The sequence below is a fragment of the Aspergillus novofumigatus genome (assembly GCF_002847465.1).
Source record: "Aspergillus novofumigatus IBT 16806 chromosome Unknown P174scaffold_10, whole genome shotgun sequence".
In the NCBI taxonomy this organism is placed as follows: Eukaryota; Fungi; Ascomycota; class Eurotiomycetes; order Eurotiales; family Aspergillaceae; genus Aspergillus; species Aspergillus novofumigatus.
The window spans coordinates 769,792-796,713 of NW_020194283.1; the positions used below are offsets into that span (position 1 = coordinate 769,792).

The 26,922-nt window shown below is 49.4% G+C and overlaps 12 protein-coding genes and 1 non-coding gene across 13 annotated transcripts; 7 read left to right on the forward strand and 6 right to left on the reverse strand.

Annotated features, from left to right (window-relative positions):
• Positions 1–199: 199 nt before the first annotated feature.
• P174DRAFT_445939 (class I glutamine amidotransferase-like protein) lies at positions 200–994 on the forward strand. Its single transcript, XM_024828455.1, has one exon. The coding sequence runs from the start codon at positions 246–248 to the stop codon at positions 924–926; it is 681 nt and encodes a 226-aa protein (XP_024678022.1). The 5' UTR covers positions 200–245; the 3' UTR covers positions 927–994.
• A 328-nt stretch (positions 995–1,322) lies between these two features.
• On the forward strand, positions 1,323–2,167 carry P174DRAFT_445940 (MscL family protein). The gene is made up of 4 exons (XM_024828456.1): positions 1,323–1,511; positions 1,560–1,760; positions 1,824–1,968; positions 2,019–2,167. Exons 1-4 carry the CDS (start codon positions 1,375–1,377, stop codon positions 2,079–2,081), a joined length of 546 nt encoding a protein of 181 aa, XP_024678023.1. The 5' UTR covers positions 1,323–1,374; the 3' UTR covers positions 2,082–2,167.
• Positions 2,168–2,295: 128 nt separating this feature from the next.
• P174DRAFT_t174 lies at positions 2,296–2,367 on the forward strand. The gene has a single exon. It is a non-coding gene; the product is annotated as a tRNA-Ala (tRNA).
• A 351-nt stretch (positions 2,368–2,718) lies between these two features.
• Positions 2,719–4,235, reverse strand: P174DRAFT_435526 (putative MFS monocarboxylate transporter; the record flags this gene model as incomplete). Its single annotated transcript, XM_024825939.1, has 5 exons — positions 2,719–2,872; positions 2,918–3,015; positions 3,072–3,842; positions 3,895–4,111; positions 4,180–4,235. The coding sequence occupies 5 exons, from the start codon at positions 4,233–4,235 to the stop codon at positions 2,719–2,721; spliced, it is 1,296 nt and encodes a 431-aa protein (XP_024678024.1).
• A 1,584-nt stretch (positions 4,236–5,819) lies between these two features.
• P174DRAFT_58252 (putative C6 transcription factor) lies at positions 5,820–8,417 on the forward strand. Its single transcript, XM_024832393.1, has 5 exons — positions 5,820–6,044; positions 6,095–6,219; positions 6,270–7,700; positions 7,754–8,039; positions 8,101–8,417. The coding sequence occupies exons 1-5, from the start codon at positions 5,982–5,984 to the stop codon at positions 8,296–8,298; spliced, it is 2,103 nt and encodes a 700-aa protein (XP_024678025.1). The 5' UTR covers positions 5,820–5,981; the 3' UTR covers positions 8,299–8,417.
• A 27-nt stretch (positions 8,418–8,444) lies between these two features.
• P174DRAFT_445943 (DODA-type extradiol aromatic ring-opening family dioxygenase) lies at positions 8,445–9,557 on the reverse strand. Its single transcript, XM_024828457.1, has one exon. It carries the CDS (start codon positions 9,377–9,379, stop codon positions 8,537–8,539), a length of 843 nt encoding a protein of 280 aa, XP_024678026.1. The 5' UTR covers positions 9,380–9,557; the 3' UTR covers positions 8,445–8,536.
• A 403-nt stretch (positions 9,558–9,960) lies between these two features.
• Positions 9,961–12,968, forward strand: P174DRAFT_425355 (uncharacterized protein; the record flags this gene model as incomplete). The annotated part of the gene is made up of 6 exons (XM_024825280.1): positions 9,961–9,997; positions 10,054–10,277; positions 10,341–10,644; positions 11,231–11,787; positions 11,996–12,592; positions 12,663–12,968. 6 exons carry the CDS (start codon positions 9,961–9,963, stop codon positions 12,966–12,968), a joined length of 2,025 nt encoding a protein of 674 aa, XP_024678027.1.
• Positions 12,969–14,504: 1,536 nt separating this feature from the next.
• P174DRAFT_507712 (transcription factor domain-containing protein) lies at positions 14,505–19,085 on the forward strand (the record flags this gene model as incomplete). Its single annotated transcript, XM_024831397.1, has 8 exons — positions 14,505–15,105; positions 15,163–15,385; positions 15,430–15,640; positions 16,162–17,196; positions 17,247–18,298; positions 18,365–18,383; positions 18,554–18,893; positions 18,984–19,085. Exons 1-8 carry the CDS (start codon positions 14,599–14,601, stop codon positions 19,083–19,085), a joined length of 3,489 nt encoding a protein of 1,162 aa, XP_024678028.1. The 5' UTR covers positions 14,505–14,598.
• Positions 19,086–19,144: 59 nt separating this feature from the next.
• Positions 19,145–19,700, reverse strand: P174DRAFT_445946 (DUF427 domain-containing protein). The gene is made up of 2 exons (XM_024828458.1): positions 19,614–19,700; positions 19,145–19,516 (listed from the first exon to the last, which is right to left on the reverse strand). The coding sequence occupies exons 1-2, from the start codon at positions 19,692–19,694 to the stop codon at positions 19,373–19,375; spliced, it is 225 nt and encodes a 74-aa protein (XP_024678029.1). The 5' UTR covers positions 19,695–19,700; the 3' UTR covers positions 19,145–19,372.
• Positions 19,701–19,933: 233 nt separating this feature from the next.
• Positions 19,934–21,124, reverse strand: P174DRAFT_414404 (uncharacterized protein; the record flags this gene model as incomplete). The annotated part of the gene is made up of 2 exons (XM_024824391.1): positions 19,934–20,499; positions 20,569–21,124. The coding sequence occupies 2 exons, from the start codon at positions 21,122–21,124 to the stop codon at positions 19,976–19,978; spliced, it is 1,080 nt and encodes a 359-aa protein (XP_024678030.1). The 3' UTR covers positions 19,934–19,975.
• Positions 21,125–21,839: 715 nt separating this feature from the next.
• P174DRAFT_516086 (putative aromatic-L-amino-acid decarboxylase) lies at positions 21,840–25,122 on the forward strand (the record flags this gene model as incomplete). Its single annotated transcript, XM_024832277.1, has 7 exons — positions 21,840–22,047; positions 22,102–22,323; positions 22,380–23,031; positions 23,079–23,585; positions 24,067–24,142; positions 24,172–24,303; positions 24,355–25,122. Exons 1-7 carry the CDS (start codon positions 21,999–22,001, stop codon positions 25,120–25,122), a joined length of 2,406 nt encoding a protein of 801 aa, XP_024678031.1. The 5' UTR covers positions 21,840–21,998.
• Positions 25,123–25,167: 45 nt separating this feature from the next.
• Positions 25,168–25,622, reverse strand: P174DRAFT_425361 (YjgH family protein; the record flags this gene model as incomplete). The annotated part of the gene is made up of 2 exons (XM_024825281.1): positions 25,168–25,428; positions 25,488–25,622. The coding sequence occupies 2 exons, from the start codon at positions 25,620–25,622 to the stop codon at positions 25,168–25,170; spliced, it is 396 nt and encodes a 131-aa protein (XP_024678032.1).
• A 294-nt stretch (positions 25,623–25,916) lies between these two features.
• P174DRAFT_378732 (uncharacterized protein) lies at positions 25,917–26,778 on the reverse strand (the record flags this gene model as incomplete). Its single annotated transcript, XM_024822856.1, has 2 exons — positions 25,917–26,596; positions 26,646–26,778. 2 exons carry the CDS (start codon positions 26,776–26,778, stop codon positions 25,917–25,919), a joined length of 813 nt encoding a protein of 270 aa, XP_024678033.1.
• Positions 26,779–26,922: the final 144 nt, after the last annotated feature.

The window sequence follows — 26,922 nt, forward strand, 5'->3', positions numbered from 1 at the left end:
ATACGTGTTGTCTAGCGCGGAACGGTTGAAGTGATCTATTCGCGTTGCTCTTACTATTGTTGCGTCAGCACTAGCCTTCCCTGGTATGCTGGAACGATCACAGATGGAACAGCTGCAGCTGACCTTGGCAGGATCAAGAAAGAGTCTAAGGATATAAAGTTCTGTTGAGATCCCGGGCGAGGTTTGATTCAGCGATCTTCTCCCCTCTATATCCTACCAGAACAACAACTGCAAGTTCCTTCAACATGCCGGAAACTATCCAGCCCATCCAAGTCTGTATCCTGAGTTTCGAAAAAATGGACCTGGTCGATTTCGCCGGCCCACTGGAAACGCTGTCGCATGTTCGAGGCCCGTCTGGCGACCGTTTGTTTTCCACAACTGTCGCCGGTCCCCGCGACGAGATCACCACCCTACAGGACCTGGTCATCAAACGGAACGTCAGCTTTGAGCAAGCCATGTCATCCCTTGCACAGTTCGACGTCCTTATTGTCCCAGGCGCAAGCTATCTGGTCACGAAAGAGCTCTGCTCTACGAACTTTCCAGTTATCCAGATCATTCAGAAGTTTTCTTCTCTGCCCAAGGACGAATCTCGAGTCCATCCTCGGCTCCTTCTCTCAGTCTGCAGCGGGGCTTTTTTCCTCGCTTCCGCAGGCATTCTTGCAGGCCGGCGCGCGACCACCCATTACACAATTATTCCAGAGCTAGTCGAGCTCTGTGCAAAGTATGGGCAGACGGAGGTTGGCCGGAAGAGGTTTGTCGATGCCGGTTTGCTCGATAATGGCATGCGGGTCGTGTCATCTGGTGGGATTTCTAGTGGCTTTGACGCTGCGTTGTATGTTGTGGAGGTTCTCTGTGGCTTGCCCTGCGCCGAAAAAGCCACTGACGTGCTGGACTATCAGTGGAGAAGATCGGAGGGATTGTTTTAATAGTCAAAGATTAGAAGATGACGAACGTTTTTATGAAGAATGGGTCACAGCAGTGCTAGATCTCCTCCGTAGTTCTGGTCCTTTCCTGGTGTGTGGAGGCATTCGGCTATAGGACGCAGAAACTGGGATATATATTCTCCAAACATGACTCTTCGGATCGTTATACATGCAGTACTCCGGGAAGATCATTGCAGTGTCTCTGACCCATCAAGGAAGCACACTGAGAATAAATAATATGAACTAGAATTGTTAACTTTAATTTCATCCAATAAAAAAATTGGTTATGCATAATCGCTTCCAAGTTTTGTGTTTATTGAAATTGACAGCGGCACATGACGGGATGATGAAAGCACGCGTTTAACACTCAACATAAATGATCGACCCGCGACGGTCCACAATTCCACACTGTTCCTCTTCGACATCACATCTCGACACACCCAACAGCGACATGCCTCGTCTCGACGATAGCACCGAAGCGCTCCTTCGAGCAGGCCAAAGCGCCCAAAGTACGGTCAAGCGTGCTTGGGATGGCTTCGTCAATTTCGCCGTGCGAGACAACGTCCTCGAGGTGGCATTGGGTTTGATGTAGGACCGTCTTGTCCCCTCAAAAAGCAATTGACTGACATCCTTTAGTATCGCTCAAGCATTTACCAAAGTGGTTACGTCTTTCGTCTCCGACATCATTCTTCCCATTATCGCTCTTCTTCCATTTTTGCACCGCAACATGGACGAGAAGTTTGCCGTGCTCCGACGCGGGCAGCATTATGTCAAGGAGAAAGGCTACAATACCCTCGAGCAGGCGCGAAACGACGGCGCCCTGGTACTGGCTTATGGGTAGGATCTCCAACAAGATTATCCGACAACTCATATGAGTCTGTTGAGCTGACAATGCGACAGCGCATTCCTTGAGACGGTGATCAGCTTTCTTGGTGTCAGTCTTACATTGTATGCGATCGGGCATCTTTACACGTGGATCTCCCATGATCAAGTTATTAAGCAAACAGTGCGATGCAAATACTGTCGGAAGTACATCAGTGAGAAGGTATTCACCTCTCGTTCGATCTGCAAGATCCGGAGTTCTAATGTGTTTAGGCATTGCGCTGTGCCAACTGTACCAGCTGGCAGGACGGTCGCGAGGATTCGCCTCAGCAGTAGGTAGACCTTTTGGGTGGAGATGATGCTATCGAGCAAGTACAGAGAGCAAATCGCATAAACATAGTTTATCATTAATCTGCATCATCTTCTAGTTGATTTGACTTTCTTATTGATATCTGCAGAAATGAGATGACCACATCATGGAAACATTTTGGAAGGTATATGCAATAGAGTCCGTTTATATAGCAAATTATGTCTCCATCTTTCAACAACTGGGCTTGTGGTTTAGTGGTATAATACCCCCTTAGCATGGGGGTGGTCCGGGGTTCGATTCCCCGCGAGTCCAATTTTTTGATCCTTTTGGATCATTTCCTTCAATGGTTTTTGCACCTTTATTTTGCCAGTTTTATGGTTCTATTCTCAGTTCGTGGTCGATCTATCTTCTTTTCAGTCCACATCAATCCTTTCGTAGCCATCATTCTATTAGAAGCAGAGTTATTAAACTTTTTATCTTGGATTATTAAAGCCTATAAAATTAAGACATAGTGAAGCTTCTTTATCGAAATGGTTGAGAGGAGAAACACTATAAGGAAAACTGAACAGGCATTCTAGTCTAACGTTGTGGCTATCAGTGTCTATTACACAATCACACTGCGGCACCTCAGACATCAGGTCAACTGTTGCATATTCCGAAATCTCAGACAGATGCTAGCAAATCCCGATTCTGCATCAGACGCGCTACCACAAGTAGCAAAGCACCGACTAGGAGACTGACACCGGAGTAGATGGAAAGCGAAAGATATCCGTATTTGCCAGCCAGTTCGCCACTGATAGGGATGCCTGCCATTGCGCTGTATAAAGGTTAGCTTTGCATGTTGAAAGATGTAGGTACATACGAAAGAGATGTAGACGCCATGACAGCACCGATTGATAAGCCCAAGGTCTGTGGTGTGGCGATTTGGGCTGCACATGCTTGTTGAAGGGAGAGAATGGCCTAAGAGGCTGTCAGCATTTCTCATGAAGGGACCGAAGACTTAAAAGAAGGCTCACTCCAGAAGTGAATCCATATGCGGCAGACCAAATCACCAAGCCTGCAACAGATGTGGCAGTTGTCCAGCATAATGCGATGATGCCGGATAAGAGCGTCGCGAGAATGCAGGTGTTGAACCGACCATATCGATCCGCAAGGATGCCCGGAATAATGCGGCCGAAAAGGGACGCTCCGTTGATAATGGAGATTGTGTAGAATGACAAGTCGGCGGAGAAGCCCTGTGCCACGGCATAGGATGTGGTGAAGAAGAAAGGGGAAAACATGCCGAAATAAGTGATGAAAAATGCAAGGCAAGTCACCTGCATTTTGGAGTCTCGCAAGATGGAAAATCCTGTTCTGGGAGTACTGACAGGCTCCTGCCCTGGAATCACAGCCTCGTTGGCATCTGGACTGTCTGGCAGCCTCTTCGTGGCTATTGGAGTCTTAGGAGGCCGACAGCAAAGACACGAAATGGCAAGAAGAGGCATCATGATGAATCCAACGATGCGCATCGTCCATTCGAATCGAATATTGGGCTTTTTCAGGAGCTCGTTAATGACAATAGGCCAGATAATACCACCTAGGGATGAACCTGCAATGACGATCCCCATAGCGGCTCCACGCTTGATCTTGATATACTGACCGACGAGAGCAAGCATGGGGCAGGCCAAAAGTGCTAGAGAAGCACCGAGCAAGATACCCTGTGCAAGAATGAACTGGTAGAATTCCTGGCAAAGCGAGATCATCATGATTGAGAATACGGTCCCGAACGAGCCGACATAAAGCAATAGCTAAGCACTCTGTTAGCTACATAGCAGTTTGGATGTAGTACGAGGGACTCACCCTTGGTCCAGAGGCGTCAAGCAGAGGGCCAGACACTACGGACACGGAGAAGAGAAAGAAGATGCTGAGAGCACCAAGCCATGCGATTGTCGATTCAGACTTCTCCGCAAGCTGATTCTTCGCATAGTACTCTTCAAAGACACCAAACGAGTTCAAGAAGCCCACAGTGCAGAAAAATCCGGTAAAAGAGCCCAGAATGGTCAAGTTCGCTCGTGGTCTAGAGAAATGGCATGAGTTAGTCCGTCGTGCGAGTTATTGTTTTGTGCTGTTGAGTTCTGAGCGTACGTGTACTCGCTAGGCGGCTTCTCGTCAGTCATATCGATTCGTCGCTCCGATGGCATTTGGTAAAGAAGGTAGCTTGAACGAGAAGAAAAACTATCCTCTTGTTGTCGGACAGTGTGACTGTAGCGGGTGCTTGGTACGATGAAAAGTCCGCGATGGAGCAGGAGAAGACATCGTTATATAGTGTCAGTCATTGAGCCCTTACTGGGCGTAATACAGGGTAGTCGGAGACTCCACGGGGAGACAATGTTCAAGGCGGGAAGTGAATGAACAACTGCATTCCTTACCATAATATCCCGCGCCGCCATGGACAGTCCGCGGAAGCTCCGATGACACAGGGAAGCGACATCTCGGGCAACCACACACCGGTTAATGTATCAAATTGCTGCGGACAATGCTAAACAGGACTGAGGGAGGTTCTCGATTCTCATCCTATCTCTGAACAGATTCTGCTTGTTAGTGAGGTGATGTAGCCAGACAGCAACATAATACATTCTTGACTGACACGACTGTGGAACACGCGACTGCCCTGGTCCGGTCGTCCCTGGATTCTTTTCACCTGCATTGTGCAATAGGGTGTTTAATATTATATTAGGAAGAATATAATTAATACAAAAATATATTCTAGTGTAATGTGCTAGGAGGTAGCTAACTTAGCCCATACCTACCATCTAACTGTAAAGAGGTAGCTATATGGAAAGTGGGATTAGAATGGCTTATCTGAGGAAGATAAATAGCAAGGGAAAACTACTCCGTACATTAAAGGTCATTGCTGAGCTTTATGAGATGGTTATGTGATTTATGGGAGTGTGGATGGACCGCTGGAGCAGTGAGTGGACAACATAAGGATGTGACAATGTCTCTGATCGGTGATCTAATAGTGAACAGAGTAGTTGGACCTGGACAGATGGTACCAAAGGGGAATTGATCAATTGAGTCGATTGATCAATTCAGACTAAAACCAAAGCGATTCCCTTGGCCTAGCTAGGCCCGTGAGTCCGTGACTAACTATGGTCGGATTCAGTTTGATTTTGGGTTGGATAAACTGCTGAATTTTAACTGCTTTTAGGTTTTAATTTCTCCTACCTTAGGCCTATCTAGGGACTATAGATATTGCTAGTTAATAAAGCTAGTACACAGATTTAAGATCTGTAATAGGAGGTACTAGTGGTTAGACAGGATTATAATTAGGTTCTTAGCTTTACTAAAGGTGTCTTCCTATTTCCGAATTGATGCTAAATAAAGAAGAGCTATGGCTATGGCCTGAAGGCACTAATATCATAATATGGCTGCTTTGAACGCTTAGACAAAGAAGGTTGAGCAGGCAGTAGATAAGGTAACAGGGAGAACGCCATGCTATTATGATTTTTAGTAACTGCAAAGACAAGGGAGGTCGCCTTTATATAGTTCTTAAAAGCACCACAGGCATCGTAGTGGAAAGCTTCGATTGCAAGTGGGGGAATATGCTTCTGTAAGCAATGCTTAGGAATGATGGTACTAAGAGCAGAGTTTCCGCACCCGATCCGACGCTACTTCATCAATCTTAATGCTGTGAAGCCTGTGATTGGTTGCAACCTTGATTTAACACAGAAGTCATCGCGGCGGCAATTTCTCAGTCGGATGCAATTTGCTTCCGCTGTTGTCGCACCAACATCGAGAAACGATAGGTTGATGCTCACACATCTTTTTGATCCTCGTTGACTGGTTAGTATTCCTCCAATATTTCATCTTAGCGGCCCGCCTTGATATGAATCAGCGCATTGTAACAGTCCGTTACCAGCAGTCTATCGGGATTGTTTGTCGGCATGGAGTCTTCAGCAAAGGGCAAGGATTTGCCACTTACTGAACGAGGTAGAAGAACCGCCAACGTAAGAGAATCTCGTTCAGGATTGTGATTCTCCTTAACAGCTTGCGGTAGGCATGCCTACGATGTCAACAGAAAAAGAAACGATGCGACGGCAACATTCCTCAGTGTACCTCCTGTGCAGAGCGCCATTTGACTTGTATTTACCAGGGAGTGAGACGGAGAGGTCGAGGGAAAACGTCAGCTGACATCTTTGGACAGCTCTGGTCATCGGCTGACTCTACTGCAGGAAAGCCCATTTAGGGAAGCTCGAGGCTCGAGTTACGGAATTAGAGGCTTCTCTGCGCCGTGCGGCAAATGTTCCTGTGGGGTCGGCAAACAATACCATGGCGTGGGCAGAGGAACAGCTGGCACAGACGGCCTCGGGAACATGCGAGAACAGGACTGAGTCTACTTTATCAGGTGCGGGGAATTTCCTCACCACTGCCTCCCACAATGAACGGAGGAACGAGCCGATTTATTGTGAGTCAGAAGCAAGGCTCCCTGGGCCATCGATAATATCTGATGGTCACGAGAGGGAAAAATCGGCTCTTAGGGAGAAGTTGTTCAGAATGTTTCCGGAGCAAAACGTGAGAAAGCTCAGGTTGGAAGCAAACCGCGGCCCTTTCACCAGCTCGGTCTTTATCCAACTTCCTCAAAAATTCCAGCTCCAATCCATGTTTGAGGTGGCCTTTACTGAGGCCAATCATGTCCTACCGCTATTTGATGTCCCTGTCCTAAGGGATCTTCTGGAACAACACTATTCAGACCCTACTGTTTCACCAGGGAAGCAACCTGGACGCTGGGCCATGTTGAATGCTTCGATAGCGGTCGCGATTCAGCTACGGACCGCCAGGGGCTCGTATAGTGAGATGACAGAACTGTCGTGGCACTTCTTCAAGAACGCATTCAGCATGTATTCAGTCATTGCCCTACGAGCGGCAGACGTTTTGGGCCTAGAATCACTTCTTGCCATGGCTATATATACGCAGGGAACGAGTGATGTGCGAACAACGTCCGTTCTCGTGTGTGCGGCCGCACGTCTCTCATTGACGCTTGGATTACACCGAAGGGAATTTTACTCGGTCCTTGACCCTGCCGCCGCTAACCGCCATAAGAGGGCCTTCTGGATTGCATATATACTCGACAAGACTATATCTGTGAAAACAGGGTTGTCCTCTGTATTTGAAGACGATGCGATAAATATCGACTACCCAGATCTGATTCTGTCTGCCTCTTCAATAGATGGAAACGTCCCGGGAACTAGCATGTCAGCATCTTGTTTTCGATTGAAGGCCGAACTAGCCATGATTGAATTCAGCGTCGAGAAAAGGCTCTACTCCGGATCGGCTGCAAGGCAGAATGTACATCAGCTTTTGGGCCTTGTGGCGGAGCTTGACCATCAACTGGAGAATTGGAAAGCGAAGCTTCCGTCGAGTTTTCAACCTGATGGTATTGTCTGGTCAACAACGCCAACAATCAGGGAGCCTATCACCTTATTACATTTTGCTTACTATTGCACCCTCAGTGAGATTCATGGCTTTGCAGCACACCTTAACCAGCAAGGCGATATTAGTGCAATTCGACAAATTCAGTCATCAAGGATCATTCAGGCATCGGCAGCCTCCCGAATAATCTATATACTGCAATACTTGCCTTTTGAGCAACCTGGACATCTCTGGTACGTATATTCTCCTGGATGTGCAGAATTTCATCCTTCTGATTGCCTCCTAGGCATCTTCTATGCTATCCTATATCTGCCTGCATCACTCTGGTGGCGATAGTGCTTGAGAACCCTACGGATGCACAAGCACGTTCCCACACACGATACATTGGTCATCTCGTCGAATTCCTGACAAGGGTCCAACATGACAAGGTCCTCGAGGTACAATTATTGCTGGATTTGTGCTCCGAATTTGAAAGACTAGCGCTCCATGCCATTTCCAAAGCAGCAAACGGCACGGAGACTTCGACTTCACCAGGCGTTAGTATCGCCTCAGATCTTCAAGGTTATGGACAGGCAAGTTACATTGACAATCAAGGTGAGGGGAAAAGAGCCCTTTTTATTAACTATGGCGCAGAAAATTTTGTCTTATGCCAACGGCAGAACTAGTAGTATGCAGCTTGCACACGGGCTTATGGGCAACATACCCCACCTATGTTCCATTGCTGCCAGGACCTTTTCTGGTCTAATTCCTAAACTGCAGATATCTCTATCTGCAAGCCTACTTTCACCATCGTCGTTAAATCCAGAAACGTACGGATTCACTTTTATGTAGATTCGGATGACGACTAGTCTATGACATTGTGGCTAGAAACGATATAGGTTAGTCAATTAAGTCTCCTGATTTTGTTTCGTTCCCACCCTATCGGCAGGCAGGGTTTCGGTAAGGGTGCAGTGGGACACTGACGGTCTATGCAATTCTGACTACATCAACTAAGAGGCTAAAAGCTCCTTGACTCGCACAACGGAACTTAATCTATTCCTAACAATTTGGCTGGACTTGGATTCGCAATTCACCACACAAAGGTGCTCATGGTGGCCCCGAACAGCTCCCAGGATTGCGTCCTCTCACCTTTGTCGTTCCCAGCCGCTCCAGAACCGATTAAGAAGGGCATGAAATGCTCTGCTTTGCCAGCGGGGTGTGCCTCATAGCTTTGAGGAAATTGCCGCCATGTTCTTAGTATAGCGGACCTCTTGTCTGCATTCGAAATTGCAGCAACACGCTCAAGCTCAGCTTCGAATTCTTGCGTTGACACGTCCACCTTTCCATTCCCCATTCTTTCTGGGAGTGCCTCCAAGACTTTTGCCAGATGGTGATATGAGGAGCCGCTGAACAAGAACACATAACCTTCGTCTCTGAATCTTTCCATGGCAGCACCGTATCTGAGATTTTTCTCTGCCTCAGACTCATCTGATTCTCCCTTGAGTATGCTCATCTGGATGACAGGCAAATCTGCTTGTGGCCGCATGACAATCAAGGGCACAAACACCCCGTGGTCCCATCCTCTTTCAGTATCCAATATCGGCTGGAATCCTGCAGCTTGTAAAGTACTAGCGATCCGAGCTGCTAAATCAGGGTCTCCTGGCGCATCGTATCGGTATTCGAATGCCTCCTGTGGAAGACCAGGTGTGCCAGCATAGTCGTAGTAGAGCTGTGGATTGGGCGCTGCAGATATATGAGGGTGCGTCGTCTCCCAATGGGCAGTAAAAATGATGATGCCGCGGGCATTGTCGAGGATGTGGGCATGGGATTGCAAAACGTTGACCAACGGTCGTTGGTGGTCATTTCCCATGAGCACATAGGGGCCAGACCCATGCGAAAAGAACATAGCACGCGCCCTTTCGGAGCCATCCATCGCGTTGATTTGAACAGAAGATGGAGTATGGAAAAGAACTCGGATTCTCAAGTACTATACGCTTGCATGCTTAAATAACTCTGAATAGTACCACCATCGGATACAAGAGCTTCCGAGTTCAAGCAGAGAACTCTGGAAAGCTGCACTTTGCGTGCACAAACGTTTCATAGTCTTCATTGTCGGCGACGATTGTGGGCGTGGGCAATTTGCTTCCGCAAAGCAGTTGCTTAGAAATAATGGCGCCAATGACCGAGACTGGTTCATCGACAGAAATAACGTGATTGGCTGCGCAGATTATTCAGGGATTATCGCCTCCGCGCACCTGACGTAAGTCCCATTACCATGGGTACTCGGGTTAGTTAAACTCAACTTGAGGATTTGTCAGTCGGATGCAATTTGCATCCGGGGTATGTATAGAAGTCCGGGGTCCGTCTTCTATACGTGCCCAGGTCAATAACAGGAGCTGTAATCCATAAAACTTCACTCACAGCTCATCCTGGTTTTCCTGAAGCATACCAAACAGAATCATTCATTGCTGCGCATCCAATCGCTAACCCAACGATTGATACAGCCCTCTGAGGATGGCAAAAGCACACATACTAGTTATCGGAGCTACTGGTGAGCCATTTCTGTTACAAACAATGTTTTAGGTTGACTTTCTCAACTTGTGATAGGGCCATCGGGCTTAGAATTCTGCAACGCCGCACTGTTGCAAGGGCACACATTAACCCTTTATGTGCGAAGCCCAGAAAAGCTTCCTAATGAGATACGCAACAGTGTAAATGTCTCAGTTGTGAAAGGCACCCTGGAAGATATTGCTAGTTTCCAGCGCGCGGCAACTTCCGGCCCTACAGTCTTTGTCTCATTTGCAGGACCCGTATCAAAGTCAAAAGGAACGGTACGTCAAAGAATCAGCCCACTCTGTTACCTTTTGAATATACATGTTGACTGGATGGTTAAGCCTGTGACCGATGCTATGAAACGCATATTTCCTATTCTGGTGGAGAGTCACTACGACAGGGCAATGGTTCTTGGCACATGCTCATATCCTGCACCACAAGACAAAGGCGGTCTTAAGTGGAAAGCATCGGTTGTTCTTATCAAGATCATAGGCGGGTCTGCTTATGACGAGTTCAGGGGCCTTGGTGAGTTTGTAGCATCTCAAGATGTCTCGCAACTCAAGTGTACTTTGTTCCGAGTGCCGTTTTTAACCAATGGGCCCAATGCACCTGTCACCGCTTCATATACAGGAACTGGAGACGATGGTATGTTCTTATCTAGAAAGAGTTTGGCGACTTGGGTTTTGGACCATATAACCGGGGATTCTAAGTGGGTTGGCAAGGCGCCTGCACTGTCCAATTGAGCAAGATAATACCATTACAGCATACGCTGTATTTGTTGTCGTTTTACTGAAATCCGATGGATAATTAAAATGCCGTAGCTAAAAATGCAGAGGTCAAGCTCATGAATTGAGGGTCTCTCTTGACCAGGCCAGGGATCGTCATCCAATAGATCATGTACCCAGTAGGACACCCACCCGATGTTCTTTGGATGACTAATATATATATGGTTAGCCTAGCTATCGCCAGAGCGCGGAAAAGCGGATGATACGGGTGAACCTTGGAATAATAATAACAGGCCGGGATCGCTAAATGCCCCTTTCCTAACAGGTTACGGGGACAGCTACTGATTAATCCCCCTTCGCTGCGCAAGAGGTATTTCTGGATACAGCTTTCAGAAGATAGCCTTTGTTTCCTACCGAAGCATCGAAGAATCGCCATCACGCGCCGCCTTCGCTTCGTCGAACTTGTCGATAGTTACACCCGATCTCCCTCATCCCTCATAGTGCAGGGGTCATGGTCAATCCCTGGACCAGCGACAAGTCGCGGCAGAAAAGCTGCAATGCTTGTGTCCGCAGCAAACGGCGCTGCGACAAGCGAACTCCGCAGTGCACTCGTTGCGCTGAGAGAGGCTTATCTTGTCTTTACCACAAGAACCCCGCGGCATCTGGTTCGGACAACTCTACCACACACGCTGTGGATGTCGACTTCGGAGATCTTATCATTGTACCTGATGAGCCGTCCATAATTCCTGGCGCCGAGTTTGAATTTGGCAGCCCCTCAGTACATGGGCCTCCTCTGATCCAAGAGCTGTTCCCTTCCAGTGCTGCAGACGCGGAGAACCCTCAGATGCCACTCGTCGGCCCAACACCCTCATTCGACCTGTCCTTTTTAAACTTCGACAACCTCACGGATTACATGACAGGCACACCCCAACCCTTTGACATGCAGCCGTGGCACGGTCTAGCGATCCAGGACCAGACTAGTATGACCGCGATATCCAGGATTTCCGGCTCGCCACTGCACGCTAATTACCGGGTTTCCATAGATGAAGGTCGCGATGTTTCTGTAAGTAATTTCCTGTCCTCGTGAACTGCGCAATCCATCATATTATGCTTAATATTGCCTGCCTTGCCACCTGTCCTACGCCAACTTGAAAGTGCAATTCCATCTCAACGTTGGAGACCTTCGTCACCATCTAGGCACTATTATGACTTATACTACGCAACTGTGAACCCTATCTAGTGCTTGACATGGCTCACCATTCATGGAGCAGGAGGACTTCCAACCTTGGAGGCTCTACCAGTCCGAGTCCAAGATCGGCCTCATGACCAAGTCAATTAAGGAGATACCTGGTGTCTTTGTCCGAACTAAGGAGGCACCTTTCCTTCACCGTCACCTCTATCGCCAAAACATACCGCGCTCTATAATCACACTGTATGCCGCAGTGTCTGCATATGCCGCTCACAACGACAGCAATCGTGACTGGGCCCTGCGCGTCCTCTCCGAGGGAGTCGATGATCTCCTGGCTGTGCCCAAGGAAGCTGCACACAGTCGTCATCACCACGAGACGACACAATCGCACGAGTCGACGACCACTACGGCAGCGCATGCTCAGGCTCAGGGCCCGGCTGATGTGGGAACTGGCGCGACAAATACAGTATATGAAAAACTAGCGAACACGCAGGCTCTCTGGATGTACCAGGTTTTGAGGGTGTTCGATGGGGATATCGGGCTCCGCTCCCAGGCAGAGCGGGATATGACTACCCTCGAAGCATGGCTTCTCGAGCTCGAACAATACAGAGACAACTTGGCAGAGATGTGTCTCCTGGAAGAAGCCGAGGTGAGACAGAGGGCTCCCGCGTCGTGGGAGGTATGTTTCGAGCGCCACTTATCTGCTTTCTAATGGCCACCCTGACTGATTTGAATATCTATGCCTCCAGAGTTGGATTTTCAATGAGTCCCTCCGACGGACCATCCTCATGGGCTACTCATTTATCGCCTTCTATGCGCTGCTCAAGTGGTCGGGTTGCAAGGACACCAACATGCCTGACCCGGGACATTTTGTACGCGTGCACCGATGGACGGCATCTGGCTCCCTCTGGAGAGCTGATAGCAGTCCCACCTTCTTCCTCGCGTGGCATCGACAACGGCAGACATTTGTGCAGAACTTTTTCATCGAGGATTTTGCCAAGGTGGCTAAGCCTGTGGATGTCGATCCCCTCTCATGGATCATGCTTGCTGCGTGAGTCTCATACCTGTCCTATTGCAACAGTCCCCAAGCTTCTCTGGTTGTGCCTTACTAACTGGTCTTGTTCGAGTGCAGCTTTGTAGGTGTTGCGACGATGGAACAATTTATTATCGGGGATGGTGCATCCCCTCTTCATCCATCTACCACATCATCTCTGTGACCGGTTTAAAATTCCCTTTTTGCAGATTCAAAAGGCTCATCCGCTAAGAATCTAGCCCTCGTATCTAGCAGTGGTAGAGGGGACCCAATAAGGAGGCTTAAGACGCATGTCGATGATGGAAAAGGGCGAATATAAGCTCCCTGTTCCCTTTACTCATATTGGGCAGGATGTGCTTGGGCCCCCGGGGCCCCTCTGCGCCGTGGATATGATGCTAGGCGGACAGGTTGATATATGTCACGCTGGCTAACTACCGGATGAGCAGGGTACGCGCAACGAGAGAAGGTTGAACAGCCAAGCCCACTGCCTGTCATATCACAATCCTGAAACCAGCATGAGCATGCATGAGCCCTCAACGGATCCCAAAGATTATCCATGGTCTGCTTAGTCAAGTCTGTGCCCCCAACACAGGCTGTCAGTGATCCTCGGGATGTGCGTGCACAGGTGACTCGTAGTGCTGGCTGAGGGGTGAAGAAGAAGAACGAATTCTAGCGCAGCACGGGACAAAGGTCCACTCATAACGATCCGTGATACGGCCACTCCATTGCCGGACGAAGAGGCAGGACAATAACTTACAGATGGATCTGGAAGGTCGACGCCACCAATCTAGCTTATGACTCCTAACGGCGGAGATTTTGCAAACAGAGCATTTTCCAGTACTCTGCTGATGAATTTCGGTGCAACCTCCGCCAGTTTTTAATTCCATACCAGTCTCATTTCCACCACGTCTCACTAGGTTTTTTCAGGCGATAGTTGATCGAAACGGCATCTCCAAGGAGCAGGACTGACCCATTGTTTTTGCCTGGAGCAAGAACATAACTGCGGCCAAATTCGTACTGGCTCGTGGAGACTGTGGATAGTCTATGCGTCCTATAATCTCGCGCCCGGTTGACATGATTCCGCGTAGTTAGAAGACATTAACAAAGTCGCTAAGTTCATGGCCAAGTGCCGTAATGGATCCAGGAAAGGTGGCACCGGATCGGTAGCGTAGTCGCCGAGTTCCGTCAATCAACATTTGACCATGTAACTAGCCGTTGGGTGAACGGCCCTTTGATTAAGATGAAAGCGAGAGAGTGGCGGCGACAAGGGCAGCGTTGAGAGTACAGGCCTCGAAAATCGCGCATACGGTTCTTACTGGGATCCGGCGGAGGCTTTGCGGAGTTTGAAGTATGTTGCGGAGTTGGCGGAGTTGGCACATGTAATGGACCATGCTAAGGTTTGTAGTTGGGGCTATCACTGTCTTTGTTAACACAGCTGGCGGGAACCGGATGCGCCGTTGTAGGGCTGGTTCTAGGAAGTGTAAGAAAGGGAGTGTGAACCTCATAAATAGAGCTTCTTTCCCTTTGAGATCTGGATGGTTTGTTTATAGCCTTGTACCCTAACTATATCTCTCCTTGCAGTGTCAACGTTCAGACTCCAGAGTCTCTATTCGAGTTCTCAGCCTCGACCTCTTAAAACAATTAAAACAACCATGTCTTCTACTATCACCTTGCCACCAGGCTTCGCCTTCACCCAGACAGTTCACAATGCTCCCTATCATGCAATCGCGCCGTCGCGGCCTGAGCTCTCGCAGGCAGGGAAGACTGTGCTCATCACGGGCGGCCACACGGGCATAGGTTATGCCATCGCGCGGGCTTTCGCCCAGGCCAGCGCAAAAAGGCTTATCATCATCGGCCGGCGGGACAACTTGGTTGCCTCCGCCGCAACACGCCTCGCATCCGAGTTTCCCTCGACTCAGACCGTAGGGCTCAGATGCGACATTGCCGACGCCGAGTCCGTTGATAGGCTGTGGAATGGCCTAGCAAACGACAATACTTTTGTCGACGTCGTCGTGCTTAACGCAGCCAAGCTCTCACCGCAGCCTATTCTCGACCTAGGCAGGGACAAGGTGTGGGAAGAGTACATTATCAATGTATGGGCACACCTTGACTTTACCGAACGGTTGTACAAGCAGCCAGGTGCTAAAGTCCGCCAAAAAGTGAGCGCAGACCCACTGTATTTATTCGGGTGACTTGATGTTGACGAGGGCGGGCAGGCACTTATCAATTTGGCTTCTCTTGCGATCCACGAGAGTAAACTCACCGGCCAGTACCCAAGCTACGCAGCCACTAAGAGTGCGGGGACAATGCTAGTGCAACAGATCGCTAAGGACGTCCCTCCGGAAGAGCTCCAGATAGTTAGCTACCATCCTGGCGGTGTCTTCACAGAACTGGCAGAACTCGCGGGTTTCGAGAAGGATGACCCTCGATGGGACGATGGTAACTAGCATGCGCCACTTTGAAGATCTGTTGAACGTATGCAGAGAGCGCTGACGCCGATGCAGAGAATTTACCGGGGCAGTTTGCTGTGTGGGCTGCGTCTCCAGAAGCAAGGTTCTTGCATGGGAGGTTTGTATGGGCAAAGTGGGATGTGACAGAACTGCTCAACGGGCCACTAAGAAAGCGTATTGATGAGGATGACTCCTTTCTCAAGGTGGGTGTTGTGGGGATTGAAGAATGGGAGCAGTCACAGAGGTGTCTTAGAGTCGATGGCATATACGCACATGATGGATGAGCTCTACAAGGCTAGATTGTGCTTTATACCATTAAAAATGGAAATCCAAATCGTGTCATTTCATTGCACATCGGAGGCGTATTTCCTGTCCAATGTCAATCTTCCCAATGGAGGTGCCGGCTTGACCTGCCTGCTTTTGTTGTAGATTGTGCGAAAATGATATCTTGAAGTAGTAGATCCCCTTACTCAACTCTCTCAGATCAAAATGAAGCAGGAAGTGTTTGGTTTAGATGACGTAATCAAAATTAAGCAGTGCAACATGCCAACTCCTTTTTTCTGTTTCTTTTTCTCTTTTCTTTCCCTAAGAACCATCCAACGTCTATTTCGCATCAATTGTCAGACTAATAAGCTAGCATGACACCGAAATAGCCAAATAAGGTTCGGGTCCTACGGCTTGTTGCTACAACGGACCCCTCAATCATTTCAACAATCACAATAAGGGATATGAAGCGCAAATCTGCTCCAAACTTATCCGATACAGGGGCAAAAAGGCCCCCAGACAAGATCCAGTGTCCTGCGAATCTTGTCGGCGGAAGAAGCTCAAATGCAATCGTCAGCGACCATGCAGCAGCTGTGTTACTCGAAGGCTGTCCTGCAGCTATGGTATATCGCTGGAGAGGATTGAACCTGCGATAGTTGAAGTGGAAAATGCAAGCCACACTAATACTGCTCCAAGCCAAGGTATTAGAGGCCAGCCGAGGGAGGCTGGCGACATTATTGCTCCTTCTATCACGGATCCTCGACCAATGCGGACGAGTAATGAATCGGTCAAAACAGCGGACTGGCTAGAAAATATCGTCATGTCAGATCGAGTTCCAACTGTAGTTTCGAGGCATCTGCAGGACGAAATCAGCCAGTCTGAAGCTGCTCATGACCCATCCGGGGACAATGGAGATTCACGCCTTGGTGAAGTGGTCCCAAATTTCTTTCGGCATCGGTTGGCATCGAGTGAAAATCCGATGACGGTCGATCTTGCGTCTTACCTCCCAGAGATGTCGAGAACAATGGCACTGTTCAGATACTATTGTCAATACATCGATTATCTGTATCATGTCATCATTCCGTCGCGTGTCGAAGATCAAATCAATCGCATTTACCATTGCATCGAAAAAGGCATACCGGTCGATTTAGCCCACGTAGTGCTACTGTTCAGCATATTGGCCAGCTCTGTTTATTTTCAGTATTCCAATGGTATATCCACCTTCGCGGAGAAATGTAGCCGCGAATTCATTTTCTTAACCGGTGCCGCATTGATAAGGAGCAATTACATTGCATGTCCCACCCTTGAGGGACTCCAGGCGTCGCTCATTGTCATGCATTATCTGCCTAATCCAAGTTTCCACTCATCGGTCTGCGCTCTGTTTCTACACGGGACGATCATTGGTCAGGCAAAAAGTCTCATGCTGCATTGCACTGACTCGTCCCCCAGTCGAGAAGAAAGGGAAGCGCATGGATTCGACGCACTTGAGCTTGAACTAAAGAGACGACTTTGGTGGGATATAGCGAGTTTTGATTGGTAAGCTCTCGCCATCCGATGGCATAGTATTGGGCTAATTCTTTCTGCAGGCTGTTAGGTTTCTTGAGCGGTCCCCAGGAGTGGACATATTTGATTAACCCCCAGCTCATGAATGTCCGGAAACCATTGAATATTGATGATGAAGACATCCAGGGCAGAGCAGCCGCCACACCATCGCCAATATCCGAGCCAACGCAGATGTCCTACACTCTTCAGCGACTCAACCTGGCAGTCGTATGTCGCGAAATAGTGGACATGACGGCATACGAACACATGCATGGAATCGACGTCGGCTACCACAAAATCCTCGAATTGGACCGCAAGCTGCATCAAGCATATAACAATCTTCCGGATTTCTATCGGCTCGATACTGTTTCCAGGCGTCGTTTTGCAGCCCTCTATCGTAGCCGGCCGAGGTGTCTTTTGCAGCAAGCTTATCATTCGCGTTTCTGCCGACTGCACCGTCTGTACTTTATCCGGGGAGCACGAGAGCCCGCGTATTCGTATTCGCACGTCATCTGCCTCCAGTCTGCGCGTAAAGTGCTGGAAATCAAGAGAATCATGGACGAGGACGAACCAAAGTTCATGCCGCCAACATCCACTGTCTGGTCTGTGATGCATCACGTTTTCATGGCTGCAGTGATTCTTCTGATGGATGTGTGCTTCAACTGGGATGACCTTCTGGCTGATAAGAGGAAGCAAGAGGTGCTTGATGCGTGTCGTATGCTCAGCCAGGCTCAACGAACATCGTCCTTGGTTAGTCAGGGTATCCAGGCCATGATGGACGTGCTGCAAAAGCACTGGAAAAGTGCCAAGCACTCCTCCGCCGATGGACAGCCTTCGAATTTACCATCGTCTCCTGCCTTGGGTGCTACCGCTGTGGCAGAGCCAGCGCAACTCGTTTCTTATCGAGACTCGGCAAATGCAACTGATACAAAAGGTTCGCCCGCAGACCCCTCTTTTCTCAACGATCAAAATGAGAGTCATGAGAGACCCCTCGAGGATATATGGACGGAGATGCTTGACAGTGGCGGGGACTTGAATTTTGCAACACCAGACTGGACGGACTTGTTGACCGAATTGACAAATGCCACGCTGCCGTGTAGTTGATACAGCTACCGTGGATGCACTTATTCTATGGACCTGAGTTATCGGATACCGTACCTAGCTCCCTTTTGGGCGATGATGTATGTATTACGATCTAATCGCCGCCATCGGCTCAACTCAGAAAATCGCAGGAAAGACGACTCACCCGTCCAAGTTGTGAAACCAACAGCAAGCGCGGTTAGGAGCAGCTGAGAATGCCACAAGATTCGAACATCCTCCCCACCACCAAACGCTACATCACCACCCACAGCACCGAGGGCGAGTCGGTGTTCATCTCCCACTCTCAAATCCCAGAATACATCCCCTCGAAGCCAATCAGCGATGATGGGGATATTGCTCTTCTCTACGCAACAGTATCCAATCCTGTTTCTGTGGACGACGAAGCTGACGTCCAGGCTTACGATGAGTACCTGCATACCTCGCCTGGGCTTACGACTTCGCTTGGCACGGTCCTACGAACGATCGATCTGCGTCCGGGAAAGATGAGTCCCATGCATCGAACGGTTAGCGTTGACTACGGAGTGGTTCTGGAGGGCGAAGTCGATCTGATCCTGGATTCTGGGCAGAGTCGGACATTGCGGCGCGGGGATGTGAGTATCCAGCGAGGAACGGCGCATTCGTATAGGAATCGGAGTGATACGGAGTGGTGTCGGATGTTGTTTGTCTTCTTGCCGATGCAGAAGTTGACTATTAAGGGCCGAGATTTGGACCAGGAAGTGTATGACGAGCACTATGATCATGACAGTGGGAGTGAGGATGAATCACAAGCTAAGAGCTCTTGAGGATGGTGTATATCATATAATAGATTCGTTCACTGTTCATAAACTACAAATCTGACTGCACCATACACCAAGTACCAATGATCCTATCCTACTCGACGCTGATATCCACCTTATCCTTGTCTACCAGCGAAATCATTAATTAAAGCCTTGCAGCAGGAATGACGGGGTACAAGGGACTGACAGAAAGCAACATAGTCCTTGATATTCTTCGCCTTGTCATAAGGCTGGGCGTAGTACCACGCCACATTCGGAATTGTTTTATCTATTGTACCGGAGCGGTCATTTCTCTAACGTACCCAAGATGATATAATGATGCAAAAGGTGATACCTCCGACGGTTACCGTGTAGTATGAAGCATCTCCCTTCCAGGAGCAATGAGTCGACAAGTCCGTTGGAGTGAAAAGAGACTTGTTTATAGCTGATGGTGGAAACTACAGTTATCACAGATTAATTATACGTTTTCAGGCAAGATTTACTATTTCCAAACTTTGATCTTGATAATCAGAATTACTGACGAAGGGGACTTACATAGATATTGCCTTCAACTGTCTCCCAGTTGTCGGACTCGGCGAGAACCGTCCCATCGAGTGTTGCTCTGGCACGAGGCATATTGGACTGGTTTCAGATAATTAGTGAGAAAGCCTAGAAGATTTAAGTAGAAGATATGAAAATGACGGACTGACACAGCGATGGAATCGACCTGTATTCTCTGTGAATGATCGCAGTAAAAGGAAGCAACAAGTGCGGGGAAACAACTGCCAGATGACAAATGATCACAAATGATCACAAATCCAGTAAGACACAAAACAGACAGATCAAACACAACTTAGCACTCACAGTGTCTCATACAATCTCTACTATCCATCTTCAAGCCTATCTTCATAGGACGATCACTCGTTCCTTCCCTTGCCAGGCGGAGGCGATGCGCTCGATCTTGGACTAAGCTCGAAGTCCGAGTCAAAGTTGAATTTCTGGTCGTAGGGCCAGTCCAAGCGCAGTTCCGGCTCGACATCATCACCCCAGACCACATCCTGGCTAGCTTCTGGTCTCCAGTCTGCCAGGTCAAAGCCTTCCACCTTCTCGAGCATTCTGTCGAGTTGTGAGATGACCTCGTTCAAACGGCCGATACAGAGGGGCTTCCTTGATCCCTCAAGAGGGTCACGACTCGAATTATGGTAGAATTTGCGATCGTCTGACAGCAACCGCAATCCTTCCACAATCCTCGACGGCTTGGTCTCTTTGTTTGGAGGGGCTGCCATCAGCACTTGCATATGAATGCGTATGTGATGATCGCATTCCTTGTGGCAAATGGCTTTACCATTCTTCTCGGCCTGTCTGAGCGGTGTGATGAGCTTTGACTGTATCAAAGAACTCATATCGCGCATCAGTTCGTGGCGTATCGCCAGGAGATCATCTATTGGGCCTGTTAGTCAACATATCCAATATTATGAGGGAAACAAATGGAATGGAATGGGGTGCTTACCGAACATGCTCTGGTCAATGAGCGTCCGAGACAGGTCAATATCCACCGCATTGCAATCGACGATGATAGACCGCGTTGCCTTCTTGAATTGCTCTTTGAGGTTGAACACCCACATGATTCCCAGAAGGTAACCCGCAAGCTCTGTACTATTGCATTGGTCAACAAACATCCTTACGTATTGGATCCAGGGGCGAGCCAGAGTACAAACAGCTGGGAACATGTCGAACATATGCACATACTTGGCAATCTTGTGAAGCAGCTTCACATTCAGCTCATCCGGGATCCCTTGGAACTTCAAGTGCGCAGCCTTCATGACGATCAGCATGGCGTCCGGATCGATCCTGTCAAAGGCCATCTCGCGCAGTCCGTCCGGCCGGACAGGAAGGGTCTCGAGCCACCTCCCACTCAAGCCTTTGAAGTAGATCGACTGGGATTTCAAGATGGTAGTTGAGACTCGCAACTCGACAGGCCGGTTTGCATGCTTCTTGTAAAGCAGAATGAGATCGCCATCCGAAGCGATGTCATGGCGCTCTGGCTTGACCAGGTCAATCTCCATGATGCTCATGATGGTTTAGTAAGTCGCTAGTTGCGAAGCTCTCTCGGTGCGCAGTATGGATGATAAAAGAGATGCGATTAGTAAAGAGGAATGGTTGACGAGTTCCATCTCGACGCACTCCCATCTGCTTATATACCTTTCTATATAAAGAGCTTCTCTTATGTTTAAGACATCTCACTGGTCATTATTAAACGTCTTGCGGGCAGTCCTTGCGTTGCAGACGATGGCAAGGATTGATCAGAGACAGCAATGAATAAGAGACATATTTACAAAGTGATGTCTTATAAGAGTATCTGATGCAGGCAAAATGCAAAGAATGCTGAGGTCCCATTGTTCAGCCAAGTTCCTTGAGCTCTTTAGTCGATTTGGGGGTTTCAAATCTGCTGAGACACCTCATTTTCATCGCTTCACTCGACCCTGTGAAAGCAAGAAGTCATCATTGTGGAACATAGATTAAGACAAAGCAGATTAATCAAAGAGTCTCGGTGGTCAGCCGTTAATCCCCGGCCATTGTTCTTTGAATGAGCCCTACGGACTGTCCTTCCCGTTTGGGAAGCCTCCGTGTAATTTATAGTACTCTGATAGTGTATCGTTACATATCTCCACTGCGGAATTGATCCCGCCTGAGAGTCTTCGTCCCGCCATGGAGGGGTCCTCCTGCCTTTATCTTTTTAAACCTTCTCTCCTTTCGCAATCCTCGATTCCTCAGAAAGAACTTGCTGTAGACTCTCTGTGTATCAGAGACATTCTGCCTTTGTGTTTGTCAGTCAGATACTCAATCTCCCCGCTCATTGGCCCATATCCTGCCCTCAATTTGGGACTTTGCTCGGAAGATTCGGAATTTCCTACTTAAACTTCTCTTGCAGCAGCGCAGATGGATCGCGACCAATTCAGGGCCGCTGCGCATGCGGCGATCGACGAAAGTGTGTGGTCTGCATTATGATATTCAAATCCGTGCTAAAAATTGCGTTTAATAGTCATCGACTACTTCGACGGTCTCCCCTCCCAGCGCGTTGTTCCGACCGTCGAACCAGGTTACCTTCGCCCCTTGATTCCCGAGGATCCTCCCGAAGAACCAGAGCAATGGTCCCAAATCCAGGCAGATATCGAGACGAAAATCAAGCCCGGATTGACTCACTGGCAATCTCCCAACTTCATGGCCTTCTTTCCGGCCGGTGTGACGTACCCTAGCATCTTGGGTGAGATGTACTCCGCCGCTTTCACCGCCCCGCTTTCAACTGGCTCTGCTCCCCAGCATGCACCGAATTGGAGACGATCGTAATGGATTGGATGGCCAAGGCATTGGGTCTTCCGGAATGCTTCTTGAGCAGCTCGGAAAACAAGGGAGGTGGTGTCATTCAAGTTACTGCTAGTGATGCAATCGCAACGGTGATGATCGCCGCTCGGGAGAGGAGGGTGCGCGAACAAGCGTTGGCCGAGGGTCTCAAGGACGGAACCGTCGAGTATGAGGATCGTGTGATGGAGTTGAGACCGAGACTTGTGGCACTGGGTAGTAATCAGGCACATAGCAGCACCGCGAAAGGCGCACTGCTTGCAGGAACGAGGTATCGCAGCGTCACTGCACGGCTGGAGGACAATATGGAAATGACTGGTCCACGGGTACGAGAGGTACTTGAGCAGTGCGATAAGGATGGGCTCACCCCTTACTACATCACGCTAGGTATGGGTACGACCAACACTTGCGCGTTGGATCGCTTTGCGGAGATCAAGGCTGTGTTAAAGGAGAAGCCTCATTGGCAGCGAATCTGGGTACATATCGACGCTGCCTATGCCGGTGCTGCGCTTGTTGCGGATGAGTGGCAGTACATCGCCAAGGACTTTGCGGAAGGTGTTGACAGTTTCGACATGAATATGCACAAGTGGTTGCTTGTAAACTTTGACGCAAGGTACTGCCAAGCGGCTCATTCGAAATTGGGATTGCTAACTTGGATAGCTGCCTATATGTACGAAACCGCTTTGACCTCACAGACGCGCTCGACATCACTCCTGCTTACTTGCGCAACCCCTACTCCGAGACTGGCCGGGTCATCGACTACCGCAACTGGTCCATTTCTCTGGGTCGGCGCTTCCGCGCGCTGAAGATTTGGTTTGTCATGCGCAGCTATGGCCTCAGCGGCATGAAAGCCTTCATTCGCAAGACCATTGGACTCGGTAACATCTTTGCCGACCTGGTGCGCAGCCGATCGGATCTATTCGAGATCATCACCAAACCTGCATTCTGTTTGACCGTCTTCCGGATCAAGAGCCCTAAGCTTCGATCAAATCCCGAGTCCTCGGTGCCTCAGATTGACGACGCTTCAAATGCCATAACTAAGGAGGTCTACGAGCTCGTCAATTCCCGGGGTGAGATTTTCATCACCTCGTCTGTCATTGCAGGTGTATACGCCATCAGGGTGGTAAGCGCCAACCCTGCAGCCGAGGAGAAGTACCTCCGACGCGCGTTTGAGATTCTGGTTCAAACAACCGAAGAGGTGCTCCAGAAGCAGCAGTAATGGCCTGACTTTGGGCGGTCCCTATTCGCATTGCATCACGATCTAACGCCACCAGTAATGTGCAACATATAGATCATATATATATATACAGTGGATGTGTCTAACCTTCCACAATGTTGGTTACCTTGCATAGATTGAATCCTACTCAATGACACTTATTCCGAGTTCCGACAAGTCTTCCCTACTAGTGTGTCCTTGGTCTTCATTTCTGTCGGAATCTCGGAACAGCTCCGAGCGCAATGCCGAGCGATTTCCGCTTCCCCGCATTGATCATTCAAAGGGCGCGATGAGACAGCCTCATCAGCATTCAAGGTAACGATAATACGTACGAGTGATTTGACACAATTACCATGTCTGTGCAACTGCCATCGTAAGAATAACTATTTTGTGAATCTCAACTCTCAACGGACATGTCGCTGATAAGCCCAGTCGAGTACTAGTGACAGGAGCCACTGGCTTCATTGGTGCCCATGTGGTGGACAGCCTGTTGGCTCGAGGTATTGCCGTGCGCGGGCCACACGATCATTGTCCAAGGGTGAGCAGATGATAGCTGCTCGGCCGGAACATGCCTCCAAGCTTGAGTTGGTTCAAATCGAGGATTTTTCCAAACTGGGGGTGTTCGACCATGTGATGGAAGGGGTCGACGCGGTCATTCACGTTGCCAGCGTATGTCTATCACCGTACCAATTCTACAGAAGACTATTAACCAATCATTAGCCATTCACATATAACACCACAAACAACGAGCAGGAGCTCATCCTCCCCGCCATCAATGGCGTCAAATCAATCCTCGCCGCTTCCGCCAAGCCGGGAAGCAGAGTCAAACGAGTGGTATTGACGTCCTCGTTCGCCTCCGTCATTGACATATCCAAGAATCCAGGGCCGGACTTCACCTACACCGGCGCCCACTGGAACCCAATCACTTACGGAGAAAGCGTCGACCCTGCCACCAGCGCCGTAATAGCATACCGAGGCTCCAAGAAGTTCGCCGAGCTCGAAGCCTGGAACTTCATCGAAAGAGAGAAGCCTGCTTTCGACCTCGTCACCTTCTGTCCGCCAATGGTATTCGGGCCGATCGTACATCCCGTAGCTAGCATTGCGCAGCTGAATGAATCCAACGCTGTTTTGTGGAGCGTCGCCGCCGGCGCTGATCCGCTTCCTGCCGCGAGAGTCACTGCCTGGATCGACGTGAGAGATCTCGCGGAAGCGCACGTCCAGGCATTATTGACACCGGAAGCTGGCGGGAAGAGATACGTCCCTGCGTCCGGGGAGCCGTTTTGCTACGAATATGCGGCGGATATCATCAAGGAGAAGTTTGATTGGGCGCGTGAAACAGTGACGACGAACTACGAGGTCGGGAAGAGGCCCGGGCCGACGTACAAGCTGGACGGGGAAGCAGTGACTAGAGAGCTGGGAGTGAAATATCGCAGCTTTGAGCAGACGGTCGAAGAGCTCGTCAGACAGGTCAAGGAGACAATGGCATAGTAGTAGTCCCTTCCACGCACAAATAGGAGGTTTTCAATTCTGATCTCAACTATCTACAATCGCATCAACCTCCACCTCAACCATCATATCCCCATTCACAAACCCATTCTGCACAACAATCATCGTCGCCACAGCCCCAACCCCATTACCCTGCTGCTTCCCCAGCACCTCCCGGAATCCCTCGCCAACAGCCATGCAATCCTCCGAGCGCCCAACGAACATCTTGACACGCACAATGCTGCTCGCTCCCGCGCCCCCAAGCTCTTTAACCGCTTTGACACTCTCCGTCAAAGCGACGATGGTCTGCTGCTTTGCGTCGCCGGGGAATAAGATCCGGGGAGCGGAGGCGGGGATTGCGGATCTACGGCTGTAGTTCCGGCGACGAAGATCTGGTTGCCGTGGCGGACGGCGCGGTAGTAGCCGATGATGTCTTCGTAGGGGGAGGATGTTGCGTAGAATTGTTTCGTGCCGTCGGGAGAAGTGGTCACGGTGGAGGACATGGTGGATATGTTGATTTGTCGATATGGAATTAAATGATTATGAACGTGATATGAATTTTTTTCCGAATAGTCTTTATATATCGTAGAAAGTCGTGTTCGTATTCCTGAAGAAATGAGTCATAGGAAGCCGTCTTCACCTTCTCACTAGCTCCGTGGCTTCAGACACGCCAGAATATCGGTCGTATTCTGCATTAGTCGCTTGGGACATAAGAATCATTACATGTATAAACATGCAATACGAACAGCTATAGTACACCGGGTATCCAACAATAACAACACAACAACCCTAACAATTCATCGTTCCAAAAACCACTCAAAAACACTCCGAAACACCTCCTTCCCCCCATGCTCAATAACATCCCCATGACACGGAACAACACGGTCAAAATCCCAGGCATAAATCCTCCTCACCGACTCCGCAAACGACGACCGATCCTGCTTCGACAACACATACCACGCAAACCGCCGATGCCCTGTCGGCGGCCTCGCCCTCGCCTGCAACAACGACATAAACACCCGATTCAGCAGCCCCGCCGTCGGCGACTCCTTCGAGCGCGCATACTGCTCCTCACAGGGGAGGTTAAACAGTAGATCCGCCTCGATCAGCGTCCGCGACGGTTTATGGCAGAGGACGATCTCGCGGTTGCCGTGGCCGTCCATGTACTCGACCTCGAAGTCCGCGTGGAACTCGTCAGAGATGCTCAGCGCGTGTTTGCCGTCCTTGGTGAAGATGTGGTCGAAGGCGGGGTCGTCCTTGTAGGACTGTGAGGTTTGGCGTTTCTCGTAGAGGCCTTCTGGAGCGATTATTTGGGCGTCGGGGAAGGCGCGCTTCCAGGTGGTGACGTGTAGGTGGTGCTCGATGTCTGGGGCGATGATGTATTGGACTTTGCCGCCTTCAGAGGCGATGATGTCTTGAACTTCGGGGGTTAAGGCTACCGGGGAGATGATTGCGAGGGAGCCGGTGCGTAGTTTTACTGGGTTTTGTTAGTACTCAGATTCGTAGAGGGTAGACAGGTATGTCACCTAGTGTGCCTCTGCCTCCGAATTTCAAGAGCCCATATCGGGAGAAGGGGACGCTGAATGTGGTGATCTCCGGTGTGACTTTGCGGATCACCATCACCTTGGATGGGTCCCCGGGGAAGAGATTTGATGACATATTGAATTGTGGTGCGTGACCGAATGAAATAAAGAAGAATCCTTTTGCTTAAGTTTGAAAGTTTCTCAGGAAACCAAGTACTTATATTGCTAGATCAGGATGCCGAGGTAGCTATACAAAAGTCTACAAAGTAGTAATAGCGAC